The sequence below is a fragment of the Pelmatolapia mariae genome, linkage group LG2 (genome assembly GCF_036321145.2).
Source record: "Pelmatolapia mariae isolate MD_Pm_ZW linkage group LG2, Pm_UMD_F_2, whole genome shotgun sequence".
In the NCBI taxonomy this organism is placed as follows: domain Eukaryota; kingdom Metazoa; phylum Chordata; class Actinopteri; order Cichliformes; family Cichlidae; genus Pelmatolapia; species Pelmatolapia mariae.
The window spans coordinates 10,140,454-10,162,752 of record NC_086228.1 but is presented as its reverse complement, the minus strand read 5'-3'; the positions used below and the strand labels follow the sequence as shown (position 1 = coordinate 10,162,752).

At 41.4% G+C, this 22,299-nt stretch overlaps 1 protein-coding gene across 4 annotated transcripts in view; it reads left to right on the top strand.

The window, feature by feature from the left end:
• Nucleotides 1-4,330: 4,330 nt before the first annotated feature.
• Nucleotides 4,331-22,299, top strand: part of shtn3 (shootin 3) — a 30,101-nt gene continuing 12,132 nt past the window's right edge. For all 4 annotated transcript variants that reach the window (XM_063492793.1, XM_063492776.1, XM_063492783.1 and 1 more), the window contains exons 1-3: nt 4,331-4,603; nt 9,666-9,726; nt 21,484-21,578. In XM_063492793.1, coding sequence (XP_063348863.1) covers nt 4,520-4,603; nt 9,666-9,726; nt 21,484-21,578 — 240 coding nt within the window. In that variant the 5' untranslated portion in view covers nt 4,331-4,519. The remainder of the gene's footprint in view (nt 4,604-9,665; nt 9,727-21,483; nt 21,579-22,299) is intronic.

Here is a 22,299-nt window from a genome sequence, read left to right as displayed (position 1 = left end):
CGCGATCTTGTTCTTTCGGTCACTACCCACAGCTTGTGACCATAGGTGAGGGTAGGGGCGTAGATCGACCGGTAAATTGAAAGCTTCGCTTTTACGCTCAGCTCTCTCTTTACCACAGCAGACCAGTACAGCGTCCGCATCACTGCAGCCGCTGCACCAATCTGTCTGTCGATCTCCTGCTCCCTTCTCCCATCACTCGTGAACAAGACCCCAAGATACTTAAACTCCTCCACTTGGGGCAGGGTCTCATCCCTGACCTGGAGTAGGCCCGGAGTGGGCACTCCACCCTTTTCTGGCTGAGGACCATGGCCTCAGATTTGGAGGTGCTGATTCTCATTCCCACCGCTTCACACTCGGATGTGAACCGTTCCAAGGCGAGCTGGAGGCCATCACCTGATGAAGCCAACAGGACCACATCATCTGCGAAATGTCAGAAGGAGTGCCTCTCTCCTTCTGACATTGTGAAAAAAAAAAACCCAACTCATATTTATTTATATACTTATATGTAGGTACTGTCCTGAAGTGCTTGATAACCACTCTTTCTCTCTTTTAGGAAAACCCTTTGCAGAAGAGCTGTGAGAGCTAGGAACCTTTCAGTTTTTTGGCCTCAACATCATATTTATATAAAACTAAATTTTCAGTGAACATTTGACCCCCACTCGGTCGTGACAGATGGCCACCCCTTTCTGAGCCTGGTTCTGCCAGAGGTTTCTCCCTGTTAAAAGGGAGTTTTTCCTCCCCACTGTCGCCAAGTGCTTGCTCATAGGGGATTTTGGGGCTTTGTTAAAACAATCGCTGATAAGTTCAGTGGCATCAAATTTAGGACTCAGCAAATATGTAAATGGATGATTCGTCATCAAGTGAGGACTCATCCATTTGAAAACATATTCGCGAGCCATACTTAGTTGTGTATAAATATGATTTCTGGGACAAGGCCAAACACAGACTAATTTGTACAATTGGGGGAAAAATAATAAAAAACAAATTTGGAAGAAATAGATGTGTCATTGTTTCATGTAGATTTCAAATAGCACACCATTTGATGTCAACATATTTTTTTTTTACATTTTCAGTTCTGGTGTTATATTCTTATGATTTTGTTCATTTGATGAGTATATCTTTCTGCCTTGCTTCACATATTTAGTGCTCCTTGGCTAGCATTAGTCATGTTAGCATCAACACAGGTAGAAACCAGTTAGAAAACATGGACGACGCGGCAGCTCCCCAAAAATGAAGCCAAAACATCTCTATCGCCCCCTGGTGTCTAGCTGCAGTATAGGTCATTAACCCCACCTCCTCCATTTAGCGGATGGGACTGGGGTCAGACTAAAATAAATTTTCCTCAGATAAATTTTTTTCCAAACATTTTTGTTATCAGTTCTCATCACGCTGATTTATGTCCAAGGGGTCTCCTTTCCCATAAGTTTGATTCTAATTCCTACCACGGTGATGTTAAATTGGGGTGTAACGTCATCATAACAGCTTTGACTGGCAGCTGCAGTCACGGAGAAACTTGCGTATCTCTGTTCGGGAATAGCAGATAGAGCGTAGGCTCTGAGAGGAGGGCCAGCATTTATGTTACGAAAACACAACAGACTGTTTTAACCTGACAGCCTGAGGTGTTCTTCAGTAAACTGGACTACCCGACAGTAGGACCCGAGGCCCCGCTGCACTTTTTCGGTAAGTTAAACGTGTTTGTAAGCTAATCCATAACTACCGTCCTTAGCTAGGTCCTGAGACCTAAGATGAGCACTCGGCTGTCGGGGGAACTTGTTTTGTAAAGTTTGTTTAGCTAACCCGTGCAGGTGAATGAATTTACCCTGACTAAAGAAATCAAGAGAAAGGCCCCGGGCTGCTCAGTCACTAATTACCTTTACTGTACTTTTAGTACAAGTATTATTCTGTAAAAGCAACAGGCTGCACTCTGCTTCAGCTCCTGTGCAGAGCTGATTATTAAATATCTTCAAACAACAGCATGTTTTCAGTCTCTTGCAACATCTGTAAAGACAGTAATACCATTTTTTTTTTTAAAAAAAGCTTGTACTTCAGTAACTCCTCATTAATCATTAACTATGGATTAAACTCTTGAACTGAAAAAATGTAAGAGAAGAACTTCAGATCCTGGGTGTGTGAGGACAGAGAAGGATCAGCTCTATTTCAGATTTGAGAAATAACCTTTATATTTCAGTTTGTGATGGTTCTGTTCTCTTTGTGATTACAGGAGCTGTCCTCACATACCCAGGATCTGAAGCAGACAGATCATCCAACATGTTCACATGTTAACTGCAAAATTAACTGATGAAAACAGTACATATGCTGTCAGTGAAAGCTGCAACTGTTTTATTGATAAAGTTAAAGACAAAAACTCAAAAGGATTAATCACCCCTGTAACTGTGTCACTATATATCAGCATTAACAGGACCTCAGTTTGGTGTTTCAGAGAGCTGCTGATCTCAGACCTGCACAGCTTCTGTTTTAAACACTTGATGTACTCAGCTGCATGAAGAGCACATTTGATTTTCTCTGACACAATTAAATAAAACCTGATGAAGGTCAAAGGTCGTCACTTGTATGTCGAATTACAAACTGGTGATCTGGAATTCTTTCACAGTTTTTTGCAGATAGTGTGTTATTTACTATAAAATAATTCAGAGTTATTCATACCAGTGTAACCAGAGAGGAGAATATATTTTTTAAATATATAACTTTCTACAGGACTGAATATAATATCTTTATGTAAAAGTCCGGAGCCTCTGGGGAGTATAGGAGTATTTATAACATTACACAAACCAAAGGTCTCATCACAGTGTTCATGAAATGCCAGGTGTATCCATCTTCTGGAGCGGGCCTACAGTGGAGGTCTGAAGATTTCCCTGTGAGAGAGCTGCTTGTGAAGATCATAAGTCCTGCTTGATCAATGCGATGAGCTTCAGTCTTCTTGGTGTTTCTTAAATGATGCCTCTCTCAGTGGGTCAACAGAACTTCTGGCAGAGGACAGCTGTGATGAAAGAAAGGGAAGAAGTTTCTCCAAACCTCTGGACCCAGGAAACCCAGCTTAGTCCTCATGGTCTCCCTCACTAGTTTCTCCCTAGGCTGAATGTAGCTGTTGATATAATATGGACTCTATTATTAAATGAAAAGAACAAATTAGACCACACTACTGAAACCTTCTGCTGCTCTTTTTAAAGTTTCCATGATACCAGGCTGTAGACGGCTCTGAAGATTTAAACAGTTTTAGATCCATTACACTCACAGTCTTATGTTAAAATCTCAAAGGACAGCATTATATTTTTGATATTAACAGTAACTCTGGGTCTCTGTGGAGTGTGCAGCTGATCTTATCGCTTTCTAAAAATGAATAACAAAACCTAAGGAGTCCTGAATCATTCAATAACACAGACTATTAGAGTAACAGGTGTGTAGCATCGCTAACTAGCTAGCAACAAGCCCCAACACATTGCGTATGCTAGCGGCTAATCTAGCAAACGAATTAAAAATGGAGTGATTTTAGATGTTGTAGAACTATAAGATGTTAAGGTGTGTGTCTTTTTCATAACAGTGACATGGTTGTATTTACCTTAATTGAACGAGTCCTCAGTCAGGGTAAACCCATCAGCAAATAAACTGGAGCAGCCGGGCTACGTAAAAAGTGTAGGGGGGCGTGTTTGCGGTCACGTCCAGCGGGTGTGTGGGCGGGAGCCTGACACAGGCGTGCCACCTCAAGTCACTACTGCGCAGACTCTGGCTCCAAAAATGCAAGATGGCAGCCTCCACAAGCGGGATATTTCGGCTTGATTTTTGCACAATGGGAGGAGGTGCTGTCGCGTTGTCCAAGTTTTCTACAGTCATTGATTGTGATGCTAATTTGCATTGCAGCAGTATTTTTAAAATTAAATTGCTAATCCAAACAAACATTAATCCGTGAGCAAACAGGAAAGGGAAATGGATTTTAAAATGAAGAGTGGAATCGCCATTTTAAATTGTGTTTTAAAAAACGTTTTGAAAATCAGTTTAATTTGGAATTCGAAAATGGTTTTTGAAACGAGGTTTTTATTGACATTTAGGTCTTTTCTTTGTAAAATTCATTATCAAATTGAAGTGTTTATTGATGGATTAATAATTCATTTTGAAAAATGTATTTAAAAATAGTGTTTAGATTAAGTGATTTAAAAAATCAATTCAAAAATGAATTTACAAATGCAGAAATCATTCTATAAATTATTATTTAAGCACAGAATTCTTTATTTCGATGTGTGGCTCTTGTGGTCCTCCATAGAAAGGAGGCGATCAGGGGAGCAGGATGACGCTGTCAGTGAAGGGAGGAGGAAGAGGAGGAGGGTCCTGCCCGCCGGCAGCAGCATCGTACTGAGCCGCTCTCCATCCCATGTGCTGCAAAGGGAAGAAAATGGGCTCACGTTCAGACATGTGCTCCTAGAATTTCAGCTCTTTCCTGTTTTTTAAAAAATATAGCTGGTGATAAGAATACATCAGCAGCCTGGAAGATAATTTATCAATCAAAATGCTTCCCTGCTCACCATCCGCGCAGATGGAGGGATGCGAGGAGGAGGAGGAGAAGAAGAAGGACGCACACATGCAAACAGAGGTAAAATGACACAAACGTCTCCTGTGCTGACTTCCGACACTCCAAATCAGCGTGTGAGAGGCGAGCATGTATGCGGGAGCCCGAGCGGCTCTGTTGCCATTGTTGACATTTCGCCGGCCGGCTTATTCTGGAGGAGCTCAGACATCAAAGAGCCGGACCCCTCCCTAAATCATGCTCTTCACGCCATTTAAGCGAACTGAACCAGTCAGTAAGGAGAAATGATACGAATAGCACAGCTACATCTCCCTTCACGGGGAAGTTTCTGGGTTTAAAACACGCTGTGTGTCTTTTTGTGTAAAAATGTGCGGAGTGAATGAGGCTGCCGGTTTATTCTGGAACGTGTGTCTTACTGCGTGCTCCCTTACAATAGACAGAATGAAAAACGCCTTAAATCATGTTCTCACACCATCAGGGCTTGGCTATGACCCCAAACACCTGCATGGTAGCGGTGGGCACAGGGGAAGTGAACCCCAGACCCCATTTCAGTGGTAATGCCTTGCTCTTGGAATTTAGTTGCCCCACCCTTTGACCTCCAAGAGCGAAAAATACACTTAAAGTTGAGGTGGGAACTAAACCATCAACCTTTAGTGCTTATTCACCTGCTTCCTGCCCCCTTTTGATGGCTTTATGCCCACTTACTTACTGGGAATCGGACCCTCAAACCAAAGTGTGTCAGTGCCTTGCTCTGATATTCAAAGGCAGTAATGAGTCACTAAGCTTTATGCTCGACCAGAGTCAGGGTTTCATCAGAAAATTCTGTTTTAGCACCATCTTCTGCTGAGAAATGTATTTGTAGCTGTTTTGTGGGTGAAGAAGAATAGAAAAGAGTCAGAGTCTTACTCACATTCTAATTTAACCTGCTAATATTAAACTAGTTTGCTTTAGTTTCTTCTTGAACTTTGTAAAGAATTAAGTTATAATCCAAGAACAAGAGCAGAGTCTTAGGGACGTATTGCAGTTTTTATAGGTTTCAGCTAAATTTCCTGGTCTTCATTTGGCTCAGGCACTCTCCCAGACACCCACCTCAACCATGATCATACAGTTAAAGATCCACACTTTAACCGTACACGGGTAATTACTGTATTGGCTTATCAAGGCCCAGCTGTGAAGCCTCGAGCTGGATTTTTTAAATGCATGAGCGAGGCGTGGATCCAAGAAACACTGCATGATCACTGCAAAGAAAGAAAAGCACCTACATTTTAGCTAAATCTACCTACCGTTTACAAGGATTCAGCCAAAAGAAAAAAGCTTAACCTTCCAGATATTATCATGTGTGCCAGCATTTATTACTGAAAGGAGAATGGTTGGACCATGTTTTAATACTGTAATTGTCTCGGTGCAAAGAAAATGAAAAAATATTCATAATAACAGTTTGTTTCCATTAAAATGAAAAGGAAATGAGAATCAAATAGCTTGGGACTGCTGCTCTGATAGGTGGGTGTGGAATAGGTTTTTTTTCGTGGTCGCTGGGAAGTGCAGGAGATCGAACCGCTCAACCAGGCAACCTCAGTGCCTTGCTGTGTGCCGATGAACCAGCTGCCCTCACTGTGCTCCTGAGGGAAATCTAAGCTGACAGTGTGTGAGGCTGCAGGTAGAGCCGGGCAAAAGTGGGACAAGTGCTTCCTGCTGCTGGAGGAAAGAGAGAGAGAGAGCACGAGCGAGCGAGCTGGATGCTGAGCGTCCTTTTCGTCCTTTTTTATCTGAGGAATGTCCGTTTTGTCGCAATTCCGCCCTTTTCATGGCCTCGAACTTTGACCACTGATATGAGATCAAGCACCGTTTTCCTGTCAGCATCAGAACACCATGAACACATCTGTGTCACTGACACAAAATAGATCCAATCAGACTGTGTTCATCTGTTTGTAGAGCTTTTTAGGTCACATCTGTGAAATCTAATGTAAGGAGAGCTGAGGATGGTGAAGCATCAGTTTAGGGCTACACCCCAAAAATAGTTGAGGTTCTTAGAGCTCAAACCAGGAAGTGCTGGTGTCTGTCGGTCCTAGATTTTAATGGAATAACATTTAACGGGTTTAAGAATTCCAGAAATTAGCCCAGTTCTCCAAGTAGCTGAAGTTACACCTCTGACATCGGTGTGTGCAGGTGAAATGTGTGCAAATAGGTCTTACATTACAAATCACAAGACGAGCGAGCACCAATTGTAAGGAAAAAAAAGACATCCCAGAATTTATATCCATATGTGGGATTTTGCTGTGTTGTCACTTCTCTGTTTTGTCAAATGTTGGTACGTCATCCACAAAATGTCCTCCATCACTGTCAGAAACACCAGGTAGCTTTAGGATCTTCAGTGGAAAATGTGGTCAAATGTGTCCCTGACCGCCTTGTTTAGTGATCTAAATGACCAAAGAGCTATCTGTCTTGGTGGTCATTCATGATCTAGTCTGCCTGCGACTATAATACTAGGTCATTATGGCCACACAGAGTGAAACTAATGGTGCTCTGTGAAACTCATCAAAGTCAAAAGTTGGTTCATCAGCTGCAAGTTGCTCTGTAATGGCAGATTAAGTCAAATAACTAATATTTGTTGGAACGACCACAGAGTGAATAAAAAGTAAGGGGGGAAGCCACCAATATTAAGTCACCCAGCGGTTTGTAGAGTGTTACGAAGCTTCAGGTTTGGCCTTTCATCCGTCACCATCTTTGTTTCATTTAACCTGCATCATGAGGTGGAGGTGACTGAAAAAGTCTAATCCACCTTTCCAATCCCAAAGCAGCCACACCCTGATGCAAGCACAGCTTCATCTCCTGTGGATCAGAAGTAGAAAGAATAGAGGCTTAAGATGCCTTTGAGCCCTGTGCACACTCTGTGGAAACAGCCAGTCTGTGTTTGCATCACACCCAGCTGCTGCATCAGTCAGATGCTTCTCCTGTATTTACCAGTGACTGATGACCACCTGAACACAAACCCCTGATGAGTACAGTATGGTCACTGTGGGATTTGTCCAGGCTTTACAAGCAGACAGTAACTGCCTGAATGCATCTTTAAATTGCTGATGGGCAAGCGATGATGGACACTAAAAGCCACAAAGGAGACATCATCTTCTATTTCTGAGAACTATAAAAATCGAACGTCTGTAAGTCCAAAAGTTTGAATCATCAGTCCTTGAAGGAGCCTGTATTTGGGCCACCAGGAAAATTCACTTCACCTTGACTGACTATAAAACTCGTCCCCAGTTTCTGCCTTTTGGCTCATCCTATGTCAGTCCAACTGAAGTAGTTACCTCCAATGACTGTGCTAATGACATGCTGCATGTGGACATACCATTTGGCCTAAAAGTTCATCGTTTTAACCTTGTATTTGACATTTCCTTACACCACTATGTGGGGAGTGATGCGCCTTGTCACGTGTGACATCACTGCAGCGGTCCGATGGAGCGTGTAAAAGGTAAATCTTTTTAACGATGCACTCCCTGCAGAGGGTCTGATTCTGATGAATCTTCAAGGTTTGGCTGTTGCCAGTTTGCATCAGTCATATGTTAACCATTATGTTTGTTTCACTACATTGCTCCAGAAAATGAGCTTGAAGCTAATCAGTGTTCTCCTGTATGCAGAGAGTGATGTTTCATGCAGTGCATTTGTACTCTGGAGGTTGTTTAAACCCACAGGGAGATGTTTCTTTGCCTGTGTACTTTTGTTTTTTGCTGTGCAGGAGGTCACTGAAAGCTTTACGAGTTTCAATTACCATTTTAAATTAATTGTGTGCACAGCACAGCAGCACTGCAGATACTCTGTTAGTGGCTGTGGTCACTCAGGAGGGCACTGTACTTCTGTCCTGTAAGAGGAAGGAGATATGAATGATGGGATGATAATCCAACAGTTACTTTTCTGCTCAGTGAGCAAGCACAGACATATATCTGAGAGACGGCTGACTAGAAAGAAACCGTCATCATCCCAAAGCTTCTTGGGGCTGCTCTTTTATTCACACGATGCCACCACACACCTGGCTTCACCTGTTTGATTTAGCAACATGAATCCTTTCATATGTCAGGCAACTCTGTCAATGTTGGTAATACGGGGAGATTCTAACCAGCTGTGCGTGTTTTTCTCAGTCAGACTGGAAATGCATGTTTGGGTGTGGTGGAAAAGTTGATTTGTCTTTGAGTGTGCATGCTGAGTTTCTGTTAATCTGTGACGTTTGCAGCTGCTTTCATTTTTCCAACATTCAAATGCGGCGTCTCCTCAGCTGCTTGTCCGATACACAGCACAAGAAGAGACAGTGGATGCGAAAATAAGCAGTTATGGCCTTTCTGGCTTTTTCTATGGCAGAAGTCAAGTCAGCAGGAGCAGAGTGAGTCAGTCTGTTATCAGAGGTGATGGGCTGTCAGTGTTATTACAGAAAGCCAGGCAGCATTTTAAGACGATGGAAGAGGGCAGCGCAGCCTTCAGCACAGAGGGGTATCGGGCAAAATGAACGTTTATCTGGAGGACGTGGTAGGAAGGAAGTGCTTGTGATGCACTTTCAGTGTTAGCAGTGTTAGCTGCTAACACTGTCGCTGCAGTGTTCCAAGCATTACTTCATATTAGCCACATTCAGAAAAGATTAATATTATTGTAGGATTTTAAACGTTGGTGTCACCAAGTAAAGTAATGCCAGTGAATCTTAGCAATCACAGCTTGAGAATCACCAGATGCATGCAGCTAATCCTGCAGAAATATTCTACAGTGGCAGCAAGGTCATGGTTCATACCCGCCTAACGTGTGAGTGAGTGTTTCTGTGAGGGGTCTACGTGTTCTCCCTGTGCCTGTGTTGGTTCTCTCCAGGTTCTCCAGCTTCCCCAAAGGCGTGCGTGTTAGGTTAACTGGTGACTCTCGATTTGATGTAGGTTCTGAATGATTGTTTGTCTGATGCACCAGCTTCCAGGTACTGCTCATTGTCGGCCTGCTGAAAGTGTTTCAGGATAAAATCGCTGCTTTGTCACAGCTGAGTGTGTAAACTGTTGTGCGTGTGTGGGTGTAACTTCACTCTGCTGGTATCAGTGACCTGTACGTTCAGCCTGTTGTGGAACACGATCTGATGGGTTGACCCTGCTGTCTGCTCCTGCAGTGCAACAGACTGACGGAGGAGAGAGACGAGGCAGAGAGACAACTCAAACACATCAAGAGAGGTGAGTCCAGCTTGTTTACACCTTCTCAAACTCTCAAACGCACAAAAAATGTGTTTTGAAGCAGGAAATTAAATGAAAGAATCTTTGCTAAACAACAAAGTTAACCTTCAGCAGCTATAACAACCAATAATGGAGTGACAGACATTTATTCTGCAGACAGTGCTCTATAGAGGATGAATAATACCAAGTCTTGTGATCTTCTTAGTTTTAAAAGCAGTCAACTCTGAAAAACCTTTACACATATCCCATCAGAATCAGTTGATTGTTTTTTTGTGCAACAACTTGTATATCCAAAATGTTTTACCTTCATACTATGAATATTTTCCCAGTTACAGGCCCTAAAAGTACATGGGTGTGGCTTCGAATTTTTATCAATGGTTTTTAAGCCTTATAACTTTATAAAACAGAAGATATATATACCAAATTTCCTGGTCCTGAAAACAAGCTTTGTACCGTGGATGTTTGATCTGTACCCTGAAGGTCCAGCTACTCCTGGCATTTCCTGTCTGCTCACTTTGACCTTGGGATAAACTGGTTTAGAGTTTCTGGATCAGCCCACATTCATTAATGGTTTCTAACTTACTGCTCATTTTTCTTCACCTGTCAGATTTCCATTTAGTAAAGTCCTCGTCCTCCTAGAGGTTGCAGAAAACTATAATTATCATTTAAAAGTAAAAAAAAAAAAATTGGTGCCATTAATCCTTCAGCGCACACAGACAAATACTTATGTCCAGATATCAAATACCACAGAGCAGCCTGACACCTCATCCCAGCGAGCCTTCACTTCCTCCCTCCCTCTTCGCGTTATTCATCTGTGCCTCTGCTGGTATGACATCACCAACACCTTGTCCTCTGAACAGGTGTGTTTAAGAGGGTGTCACCCGTTTCCATGGTGACTGTCAGTTTAGTCAGCCAGTTGTAGGGGAGCACTTTTGTTCTGAGGAGTTTAACTCCTGATTCTAAAACTGAAGGAGTCTAAAAATGTAGGAGTCAAGTGTTTGCATAGCTACCTGATTATGTGTGGGATGGATAAATTAGTGGTGCTAAATGTCAGTTTAGGATGCTAAAATTCAGACTACCACCTTTTTCATATTCAAAAGGCTTATATTCGATATTCTTGTAGATTTAGCCATATTAACGAACACACAAGCCAACATTTGTCTTCCAAAAAGATTACATTTTAATGATCCTTTTGTGTCTTAGAGAAGCGGGTTCAGTGATGTCAGTTGGTTCAGTCAGCTATGTGTATGTGGGCGAGCTGTTATTGTCCAAAGGTAACAGGAGAACCAGGCGTTCTCCATCTGTGGCTTGTCCTCAGGTGACGTTTCAGTAAAACAGGCCGATTCAGAGTCATCGTCTACCTCCCCTAACTACAGCAGTTCTTCCTAAATCTAACAGTGTCGTGTGAATGTCTGATTTAAGGATATTTTTGTTTTACTGAGCTCCTTTGTTGATTTAATTTAAGTGGAGGCATTCAGATGATCTTACCAAAGTTAGTGTCCCCTGAGGGTGAGCTCTAATGATGCTGTCAGGGCTCATCCTCTACATCTGGTGTCACCACAGGGCATGACACTGTATTTTTTAACCTTCTATGAACATAAGTTAACAGCTGTTGGATAGATTACTGAGAATTTTGATAAACTCCATCTTGGCCCCCAGAGGATAAATCCTAATTCAGCTGACATTTCCCTGACTGCCATCAGGTCAAACTTTTTATTTGACCTTTTAATTTGCACAACGTGGTCATCTACATTCGTGATCCTGCAGTGAGACTGACCTTTTGTATTTTTAAGCATTTAATGCACTGGCATTAAATTTGGCACACAAACATGATCCCAGCAGCATTATATTAATCACACTGGTGATTTTTACTGCCTGGCATCATAAAGTTATAATTAGCGTTACCAGTTATTGGGTTTATGACCAGTTAACAGCCTTTTCTTTCCTTAGTGTTCTGTGAGAATGATTAAACTGACACGCTACAAGCTAAACTAAGATTGCAATCATTGCAGAGATCATTATACTTAAGCATCAGCTTTAACCCTGATGCACCGTTTGTGTTATATAATTAAGAGCACAGAGCTGCCGTTGTGTCTGCAGACTTTCAGTCGGTTGTAATTTTGTCTAACTGAGCCAAGCACGAGCAGCTGTTGTTGGGGCGGGGCCTATGGCTAATGGGGATGAAATAAATGAATAAATTAACAAATGTTTGTTGGTTTAACTGGCGTTTAAAGAAACATGAGCTGAGTTATCCAGCTGGTGTTTTGTTGAGGTCTTCAGTGACTGTCAGATATCGCAGTCCTCTCCTAGAACTCAATAATATTCATATTAAATGGTAATGATGTGGCAGTTTAAAGTGCATGGCATGCTCCTAATGGAAGGGAATGATTGTCTTTCATATTTTGCAGTGTAAAGTAGAGTCAGTATACGATACAACGATCGGCAAAAGCGTATCACTACACACACAACAAAGAGGCCTTCCTGTTTGCAGTCCTTATGTTTAACAGGTGCAAATTAAAATCTGGGTGCTTAAATTTTGTATTAGAAAGGCTTCTGTTCATTTGGGGATTTTTCTCAGAACATTTCATGGAAACCTGTGAGAAAAACATATTCTAGTCTTTTAATCCGACTCAAGCCTCAAACTGCCAGGAAAGTGTCACAAACTTGTCGTCAGCAGCAAAACTGGACCTAAGATCCTCGGCAGTGTCAGCGGAATGCTGATCCTCCTTTTCACCGTGGGTCTCATCACTTCACACACCCAGTCTATCGTTCATTCACTCATTTATTCATTCACCGCCTTCCCCCAGAGAAGACAGCAGTCGCTCTTGTCATGTTATTCTCATGAATTATTAAAACCTCCTGACATGAATAATTCAGCAGCAGAAAACTGGGGACGGACGAGGGTGTGTGTGGGAGGGGGTGGGCTCATCTTGCCTGACTCTTTATCCACTGTGGTCCTTGAAAGGCCCTTTCTACCTGTTCCTCAATAATTGATGACCGTGATCTAATGGCTTTAATAAGGGAGACTTGGCAGCCTCTCAGGTACTTGATTTTGAGCTGTTTTGGAACTCAAAGGCCAGTCTGAGATTAAGTGAGCATAAAACAGTGAAAACATGACCCGAACCGGAGTCTCTGTGAGATAATAAACTGGCCTCAGTGACGGAGGATCCTATTCACACTGAGAGCAAACATAACTAACTGACTTTATTACAATCCTGTGAGTAAAGTAACAGGATACGTACATGATTATGAAACTCACTCAACATTTCACATTTTTGTATTTTTGTTTATATAAGTTTAATTTAAGCATATTTCTGTTAACATATTATAGTTGGTCTCAAAAATGATTGCGGTTAAAAAGTCCACCTCGGCATCACGCTGTTTGCTTCTACTGCTGTTACATTTCTTCTGTGAGTGCAGTTCTTATAAGGTATTTTTAAGGTTTTAACTTTATCTCCATTTATTGATTTCCACTGTAATTGTTTAGCATAAAAATTTCTCAGTTAAATATTTGTTCCTTTTCACAAAATCAGTCTCTGAGTATTTAATGTTTGTTGCTTATAAAAGTTGCAAAAAGCACAGAGAAGAACAACAGCGTGGAAGATCATGGGTTTGATGAGAATGCTACTAATACACATAAATGTGTGTGCAGGTGATTATAATGAGGCTTACTTTGTGTAGAACTGTCCCTCTAGTTGGTCTGTGAGATATCCACAGTCTAATTTGGAGTGGATTTTAATGTGTTGAGAATTAATTGTTCCAAAAATCTAAATATATTTCTGTTGTTTTCCCGTGACTGGACCAAAGATAGTCCAGGCATAGCTGCCCTGTCTCGTCTGGTGCAGCGTTGTGTCATATTCCATGGCAGAAATTGTGAGTTTAGTCCAAGATTACTTCTATAAATATGTTTGCAAGCTGACAAACCCTAAAGTAGGAATAACTAAACAGATTGCAAAGGTCCTAACATGTTTCCTGCAGCAGCGAGCACTGAGGAGCATCTTTTAGGAGGAGGTGATCTGTCAGAAGGTTTCTTTCCCTTTATTTTGCTTTTCTTGAACCTTATATTTTCTCTGTTAAAATGGAAGCTGCCGGGCGCCCTCAGCTCTTTTCCTGAACCTTTCAGCCAGTAGGAAGCAGGCGGAACTGATGTCTCACAGTCTGCAATTTATTCTCTATTAAACCAGTGCAGCAGAGCAAGTAAAAGAGCACAGGAGCAGAGTGACAAACCTGCCTTCCTGGGAGGGATTTTGGCAGCAGCCAAAATTTGTTTGAGCTCAGTTAAAACCAAAGAACAATGAAAAACTCCACAGAACAGAAGACAAAAGAATATGTGAAATGCAGTGAACACATCAGCAAATAAACTTTAGAAAAGAGACAAAAATATATTTCTATGTTCTTCTTCCACCAGTGCTTTGCATCACCTACTGTAATGCTGCATGTAGCTGGAGGCCAACTGTGCAGCACTCAGCTTCACAGGCTGATCGCCTGCAGTGTTATTATCATGTGCAGCCTAGTTATCCAGTCTACTGTACTTAGATAAAAGCCTGTGGCTGCACTTTCCCTGCATTCGAGTACTGCAGGAAGTACTGTAATTACATGCTCAGAGTCCACAGAGGACCTGTGACCATGTGACTCTGGTAGAAACTTTCAAACTACATGAAATCAGGACCCGGGCATAAACATGATGAGCACAAAGGATCCGACACTCAAAAACAGTACAGAAAATAACAATGGCATCAGATTTAATCACAGATTGTTCCCTAAAGCATTGAAGCTGTTGATCATGCTCACAACGAACTTCTAAAGTTAAAACATAATTACACAATTAGACATTCAGTTATCTACAGCTTAGCTTAGTGTTGGAGCTTAAACTCCACAGCTCTCTGTCCTCTCCAGCATTTTAACCCTGTTTTAACACTCTGTGCTGGGATTTTGCTGTTACGCACAGATGAATGTCCAAACCGTTGGCTAATCCTGCAAATCTTCTGCCGATAACACGGACCGCCACTAAAGCGGCTTTACCAGCTGCAGTTCGTCGATGAAAAACAAAAGCCTGCCTCTGTTTTAGCTTCGATTGTCACAGGTTTTAATGGCACGTCATTTATCTCATGAGGCCCTGAGCTCGGAGGAATTACTGACCCAGAACAGCTTCTGCAGGACAAAGTGTGTCTGTGAGAGGACAGCCACGTGTTTTATTTCAAACTGTTCCTGTGATGCTTTCAAAAAAGATGAATCGTCTGCTCTTCAATCCTTCAATCCTTATCTGTCAAATAATGCATCATTTTTCATCATTTGTCATGATCTCAGTCAGCATGAGTACCCCATTTCAACTCTTTGGGGTTCCAGTTTATATTTAGTTAATAAATAACATCTTTAAACTCCTAATAATTCATATTGGTAGCTTACAATTTGTCACCAAAAGGTTGATTCTGCTCATCTGGACGTAGCGTTTTCAGTGGGAGAAACGTTTCGTCACTCGTCACTTATTTAAGCTACTATAGTCAGTGTACGCACACACGAGTAAAATGAAGGAGACACAACAAGCAGGGTCGGTGTGTCGTGTTCTGCTGGATAAAATGCTGAGCATGTGGAACAACCATAAAGACATTAAATATGGATTACAAAACCTACACGTATCCACATATGTAAAGACATCCTCGCAGACATGTGGCGATAGAAATGAATCAATTATGCATGGTTTAATTTTAAAACAACGTAAACAGCCACATTAATGGTTTTTCAATAGAGGAAAAAAATAAAAGAAAGAAGAGGAAGAAGCTTAACATTTCTCACTGCACATTATTAGGTGTGGGATTACTGGGAGATCCAGAGACTGCACCAGCTGAGGGTTTCTCCTGTAAAGTAACATTTGAAAAATCTAATAAAACCAAGCTATAAATAGCTGAGAATGAACTGTTTGCTGCATCTGACCCGCAGAGCTGCAGCTGAGCTGCAGTGAAGTCAAGTGGAGGACGATCCGTGGTGGCATGTGGGCTGAAGCAGTGTTTAAAGGGACCAAACGAATCCCTGAGAGATCTCTGAGGGTTTAAATGAGTCTCTGGATTGGAGGGAATCACACACCCAAAGCCCATCCATGAGCATTAAACATTGAATGAGGGATTAAAAATAGATCCGGAAGCCTTCCCCGTCTCCCTTCTCTCTCATGTCGTCCTCACTGCTGCTTCCTCACCCATATCCAGGCCCTTATGTAAGCATGGCCGACACTCTGGGTCAACGTCTTCTGCAGCTGAAGCTTTTCTGTTTGCAGCTCTTGGCTGCTCAGAAATGTGTGGATGGATTTTATTTGGTCAGAGCTCTCTAATCAGCACTTTTCTTTATTCATTTATTACTTTCATCTTATGATAGGTTTAGAAACAGTTAAATGATGATGTTAACCTAGCTTTATTTGTTTTTGAAAAATATGTACTTAATAGTTAAGTGGTTAACCAACAAATACCATCCATCCATTTTCTGCTGCTTTCTTGGGGCGTGGGGATATAAAACACAGCGCTCACTGGTCCTCTCTCAGCTTCCCAGGACAACCAAGGATGTAATGTCTTCCCCGGCATCTCCTTCCCATATGAAGGAGCTCCCCGCCCCCGACAGTGTCCCTAGGGAGGTGCTTTGGGACTCCAGGGTATATGATCTATTGTTATGGGCCTAGAATTTCAAGGCACGGCCAATTGGAGGATCAGACAAAGCGCCTCTTCTTTTTGCTGATGATGTGGTTCTGTTAGCTCCATCAAGCCGTGACCTGCAGCCTGCACCGGGGCAGTTTGTAGCCGAGGGTGAAGTAGCTTGAATGTAAATTGCACCTCGGGTCAGTTGGTGCCCATATCACAGGCCTGCTTCATTTTTATAATAATTTATAATAATAAATCAAACTCAAAAAACCCAGACCTAAACATTTACATGATGAGGTACATGAGGAAACTATTTTGTTTGGATCGGTTTATTTATTTGCCCCAACAATTTTGCTGTGATTTGGTGCCATAAAAATAAAATTACTCTACTTTAGAGATCCTTCTCATGTTAGTGCAAAGCACAAGCCCTCCTATCTGTGTATATAGTACAAAGGCAGATGTGTTACAGCTTTGTTTTGGGTCTTCTCAGGAAACGGTTCCTTTCCCTGCTCCTCAGCGTCTTCCTGAGGATGTAGTTCAGCTTTATTTCCTGGTGAAGACGATCATTTAAAACAGAGCCCAACAGATTTATGTCATAATTTCTGTTGGCAAAAATATGTTTGATTCAGATCTACACAGATTAAAAAGCATGATTATTTGTGGTTTTGTAACATAGTTTTATAGTTGTTGTAGTATCTTGTCCAGTGCTCTGTTACTATTCTGGATCAGTTTCCCTAACAAATGTGTTGCTTTGCTTTAAAGGAAGTAATTTTTCTGTGGTCTTTAGATCAGATCAATGTCTGAGCCGAGTGATGCTGATCCACAGCTGGAGCGTGACGTCCCGCAGGCCCTTTAAATACAGCTGCTTATGTTTACGCAGAGCTGTTCGTATGTGCCCAGAACGCATCATCAGGCAGAGAAGCGTTAGTCATGTTTCCTGCAGGTCTCACCTGACTCTATGTGATGTAAACTAAAGTGTAATAAGCTCAGGTGACCTGAAGGCGACACAGAGACGGGTTCAGCTTGTGGTCACTGTTGTCATCGAGGGATTTCTATTTTCTTCTCATGGTCTGACATTTTTTACATATGCAGATTTTTTTCATGCAGCAAAACCTTTAAACGTCACTGCTGTTTAATTTACTCCAATCATAAAGTCTCATTTTGTTATAGTTTCATCATAGTGGGAGAAAAACTGCAAATGATACATTAGATATATTAAAACTATCTAAACTAACTAAGCTAAATGTTGTAATGAAGCTACGATGTGTCTGACCTTAAACGTTGCTCTAAAAACAGGAATGTATTTGTGAGAATGGGACACCAAAGAAAGTCTTTGAAGGACATCTATGGATTGGTGAAATTAGAAGTTAAACTTTAGTTTTTGTTACAAATTAAGGAGAAAATATTGTGTATAAGTGTTATTAGCTAATATTTCTGATCACTGTCTGGTCTGAGCACGCCGACTGAGCTAACATCTTTTAAAGATGACGTTCAGGATCAGCTGACGATCTATGTTTCTGCATGTAAGCAGACGCGAAGGTTTCACTTACAGCAGCCTAACAACCGGTCTGGCAAATGATGGAGCAGCAGCCTGTCATTAACTGCTCCGCTCATGTGCTGTGTTATGTAGTCTGCATTCAGCTGGTGATGGAAAGTGTTACTCTGCACATGCTGAGTGCTCAAATACAGGTTATTGAGATTCCTGCTAGGAAACAGTGAACGGGATTCTTCTGTCATACTGCATGTGACAACCACAAAGCAGCAAAGTGCTTCTATTGTGCAGCTAGCTTCTGTTAGGTTTCTGTCAAGTTTGTTTCCTGAGTTTTGTATTAATGAAACTTTATGGTGTTTGTTTGAGATGCTGCTGGAGGAATGTGTACGTGGACCTCTGCAGAGCCATCCACTGCTTTGTTCACCGTAAAGTTACATTGAAATACCCTTAAAACGACAACTTCTTAACATGTTAGATTACCATTAATGGCTCAGAGTGTAAGTTGGTTCATAAAATATAATACAGATGCATCATAGATACGCTGTCTGTGCCTCTAAAGTGAGAGAGTTTGGTTGTAATTTGACAAAAATTAAATTCACAGGACAGTAAAAAAAACATTTTCTGTGACTTTACATACAAAAACATGTCAATTCAACTTTTTATTTTTTTATTTAGCACAAAGAGCAGGTCATTTTGTGTGATGCAGGCTGTGTAAATGATTCAGGGAGTAACTGTGTAAGACTCATTTAAACTTTAGATTCTTTAAACTGAGTACTATGCAAACCCTGAACGCTGATCTAGTTGAACTGACCCTGCATGCTCCCTGTGCAGTTTACGTGCATTTAACTACACATTTCAGCTCTGCAGACCTCAACTGTGATTGGTCTGTGAGTAGCCTGCTGGACACAAGGATAGCACTTCAGAAAAAGGAAATGCAAAATTAGAGGTAGCTGTAGCTCCAGAGACAGAGTAGGCCAGAAGAAGTTAGAAGGTTGGTAGTTTGATCCCCAGCTGCTCCAGTCTGCATGCCAAATATTCTTGAGCAAGATAGTAACCCTGAGCTGCTCTGATGCATTCGCGAGAGTGTGAATGTTACACAGAAAAGGCAAAAAGCCATGCTGTGTAAAGCACTTAACTAGAGTAGAAATAGAAGAACCAGAATGTATTTAGCTTGCTCAGTATGCCAGTCTGTGTATATTTCTCTCCATCCTTTATTCCTGTAAAAGTAACTGTTGTTCTTTCATATTTTAGCGCCAACATGAACTTTTGAGCTTCAGCAGAGCGATGCAGGCACACCAGCAAGTACAAATACAAAAAATACTGAATGCTGCCCACTACAGCAGCTGTTCACTGCAAAGGTGTGGGTTACTCTGGAGTCTGACAGAAGTGTGCCGGTTTCATCTGTTTATGCTACTTCTCTGTTTCACACCACAGACAAGTATGCCCATAAATATTTTGACCAATGCTAAATGCTACTGCAACAACAACAAAGAAAGAGGACAGTACATATCAGAGTTATTACAGAGTCTCTGTGGCAGAGGATGAGGAGGGCAGGAACACATTTCCTCCTGCCTTCAGCTGAAGGAGTGAAGAGTATAATTAGATTTGGAGCTTGTATATTGATCAGGAAGGACTGTGTTAATGGAGCCGGGATTTTAGCAGCGGCTTCCTGTTGGCTCTAATACAATCCAGCTCCAGCTGCTGAGAGAGCCCAGGACTGACTGTGTCGCAATACTGAAACTTGTCATGTAGGGCTAGGCCATATCATACCGTTCACGGTAATACCGGTATAATGTCGGGCAACGATAAGAAAATGAAATATCGCGGTAGAATATGAGTAAAACGCGCATGCGCAGTGCCTTTGTTTTCATACGCACATGGCGGAAAAAGCATGGCGGCGACAGAGAATGAAAAGGGTGAAAGCGGATCGGTGAATGAAACAGATGAACCAGAACTGGTTTGTAAAAATGCTGCAACTTCAGCGGTGTGGAACTGGTTTAGCTTTCATCCGTCAGATACACAACAAAGCACTATTTTTGGTAGCGCATGCTAGCGGGCCGTCGGTATTACCGAGGTTTTAGGAAAATACGGCACACTTAAAATCAATCCTTTGATTTTTCTGAAAATCGACAGTGCCCCTTATAATCCCGTGTGCCTTATGTATGAATTCTGGTTGTGTTTACTGACCTCGAAACGATTTTATGTGGTACACGGCGCTCAAACATCTGTCAAATGTTTTAGTACGACTTTTCTAAGCTACGAATCCACACCGCTTGATGGATTGTCGGAGCATTATGGCTATCGTAGGCAGCAGCCTCGCGGAGTGATACATATTGTGCTTCAACATAATATTACCGTATTGTGTGTCTATAACCTCTTTTTAAGTTTTGTGGATATTATACATGGTTATGCTGAGGATATGTCGGCCAATTTCCGCTGGAAATGCCTTTTGGTTAAACTGTCAGCAAGGAATTTGCATTTGCACTTTTAATTTTTTATATAACTTTAATGCACATAAAAAACAGCTGCTTGTTTAAGTGAAAATATGTTGATTTTTTTTTTTTTTGCACGAATAAATTTGTGGAGTTGTAAAGTATTTTGTCTAGTGTCAATTATATCGTCAGTTATATCGTTATCGCAAATTTTCAAATGTATATCGTGATAAATATTTTTGGTCATATCGCCCTGCTCTATTGTCATGTATTTCAGTTGTATTTGAAATACAGACTTTCAGATTAAAACTCTGGGGATTAATCATCAGAGCTCTCTAACCAGTTACACCCAGAATGCAGCAGAGATGACAGCACAGTGAGACGAGTTGAGCTTTATTTTGACACGATAGCAAAGCTACTTCTCTCCTCTCACTCTCCATTTTTTTCACCAAGTCTCCATATCTGGGTCATTTTAAAATAACCGAGGAGTCGCAAAGGCTCGGTGACACGTTCGACAGCTGTGAGCGTCTAACAACCTCAGGCCTGCTTCTTTCAGCTGTTTGTGTTAGCAGATACTCTCTGAGCAGAACGGCACTCTGCTCAGAGAGTATCTGAGCTGTGCATGCTTCTTCTCTTCTCTGCATCAAGGAGACAGATACTCACTCAAAGGACCTTTCAATGACTCACTTCACATGTTTAAATATCTGTCTTTCTGATTGGTCAAAACCTGCAACTCTTCTGCTCATGTGGACATGTTAATAGAAGAGCCATTGTCCACTTCAGGTTAAATAAAGGTTACGATCAGTACTGGAAACCTGATTTTTGTTATGTTCAAAGGTCGAGTAGCTTCAAATGCATATGTGTGCGTCAAAAGTCGCTTGCAGCTAAAGTGAAAATTTGGTGAGCACTGATTTTATTCACAAATCTCGAGGTTTGATGCTTTTTTTTTAAATGATGTTTTAATATTGGCTTCAGACATTAAAAAATCTAAAACATCTTTGTTAAAGTCAAATAATTCTGTAAATATTGTGTAAAACAGTAACAATAAAACCATATTTATGTACTTGCATTACTCATGCTGTTTTATTATTCAACATTTAGAGTATGAAAGCAAAACTGACACTGTGTGTGTGTGTGTGTGTGTGTGTGTGTGTGTGTGTGTGTGTGTGTGTGTGTGTGTGTGTGTGTGTGTGTGTGTGTACTCCCTCAGTGTCTCAGATGGTGATTGAGGAGGTGAGTGTTCTGCAGACTCAGCTGGAGATCGAGAAGTCGTGTCGGGAGAATGCAGAGGCCCTGGCCACAAAGGTTGCACGCAAACACGCGCGCACACACACACACACACACACACACGCTGCTCAATAATCAATGCTAAGATTAGAATTATCAGGGCTCAGCTGGCAGCAGCTGGCAGTATCAGGAGGAGTGAGTCAGGATGACTGTGCACAGAGACGATTTGACTACATTATCTGTGTGCATTAATGCCTCCACTGCAACAGCTGTGTGGTTACATTAATGATGTAGTAATACTTCTAAAATACTTAGAACAGGTACAGGGATGATGGTGAATAATTATACAGTTTAAAGGTACGGGACAGATTTTCATGTTGAGAAAAGTACTAATAATGCCTTAAAGTGCTGTCACTTTCTATCATTTCTTCCACAAACTGTTTGTCTCTCGCCTCCTGTTGCCGATTGAGTTTCTCAATAAATGAACTGATCGTTTGTCCAGTGTGACGCCTGACATACATGATGCCTGCCCAGATTATTATTATTGACTAAAAATAAGTTCTAAAAGATAAAGAAAACCCCAACAAATCATCATCACAGAGCATTAGAAACATCTCAACTCATAAAATAAAAGCAACCTAACCTGTCAGACCAACTAATGCTGTAAAAAGCGCAATGCTTCATTACTGTTCTGAACAGTAATGAAGTAGACATTTGAAGTATAACGACAAGAAAATAATCCAGACCAGAGCAAAGATTATTATTAAAATCTATTAAAATGTAAATGCAGTAAACAGGA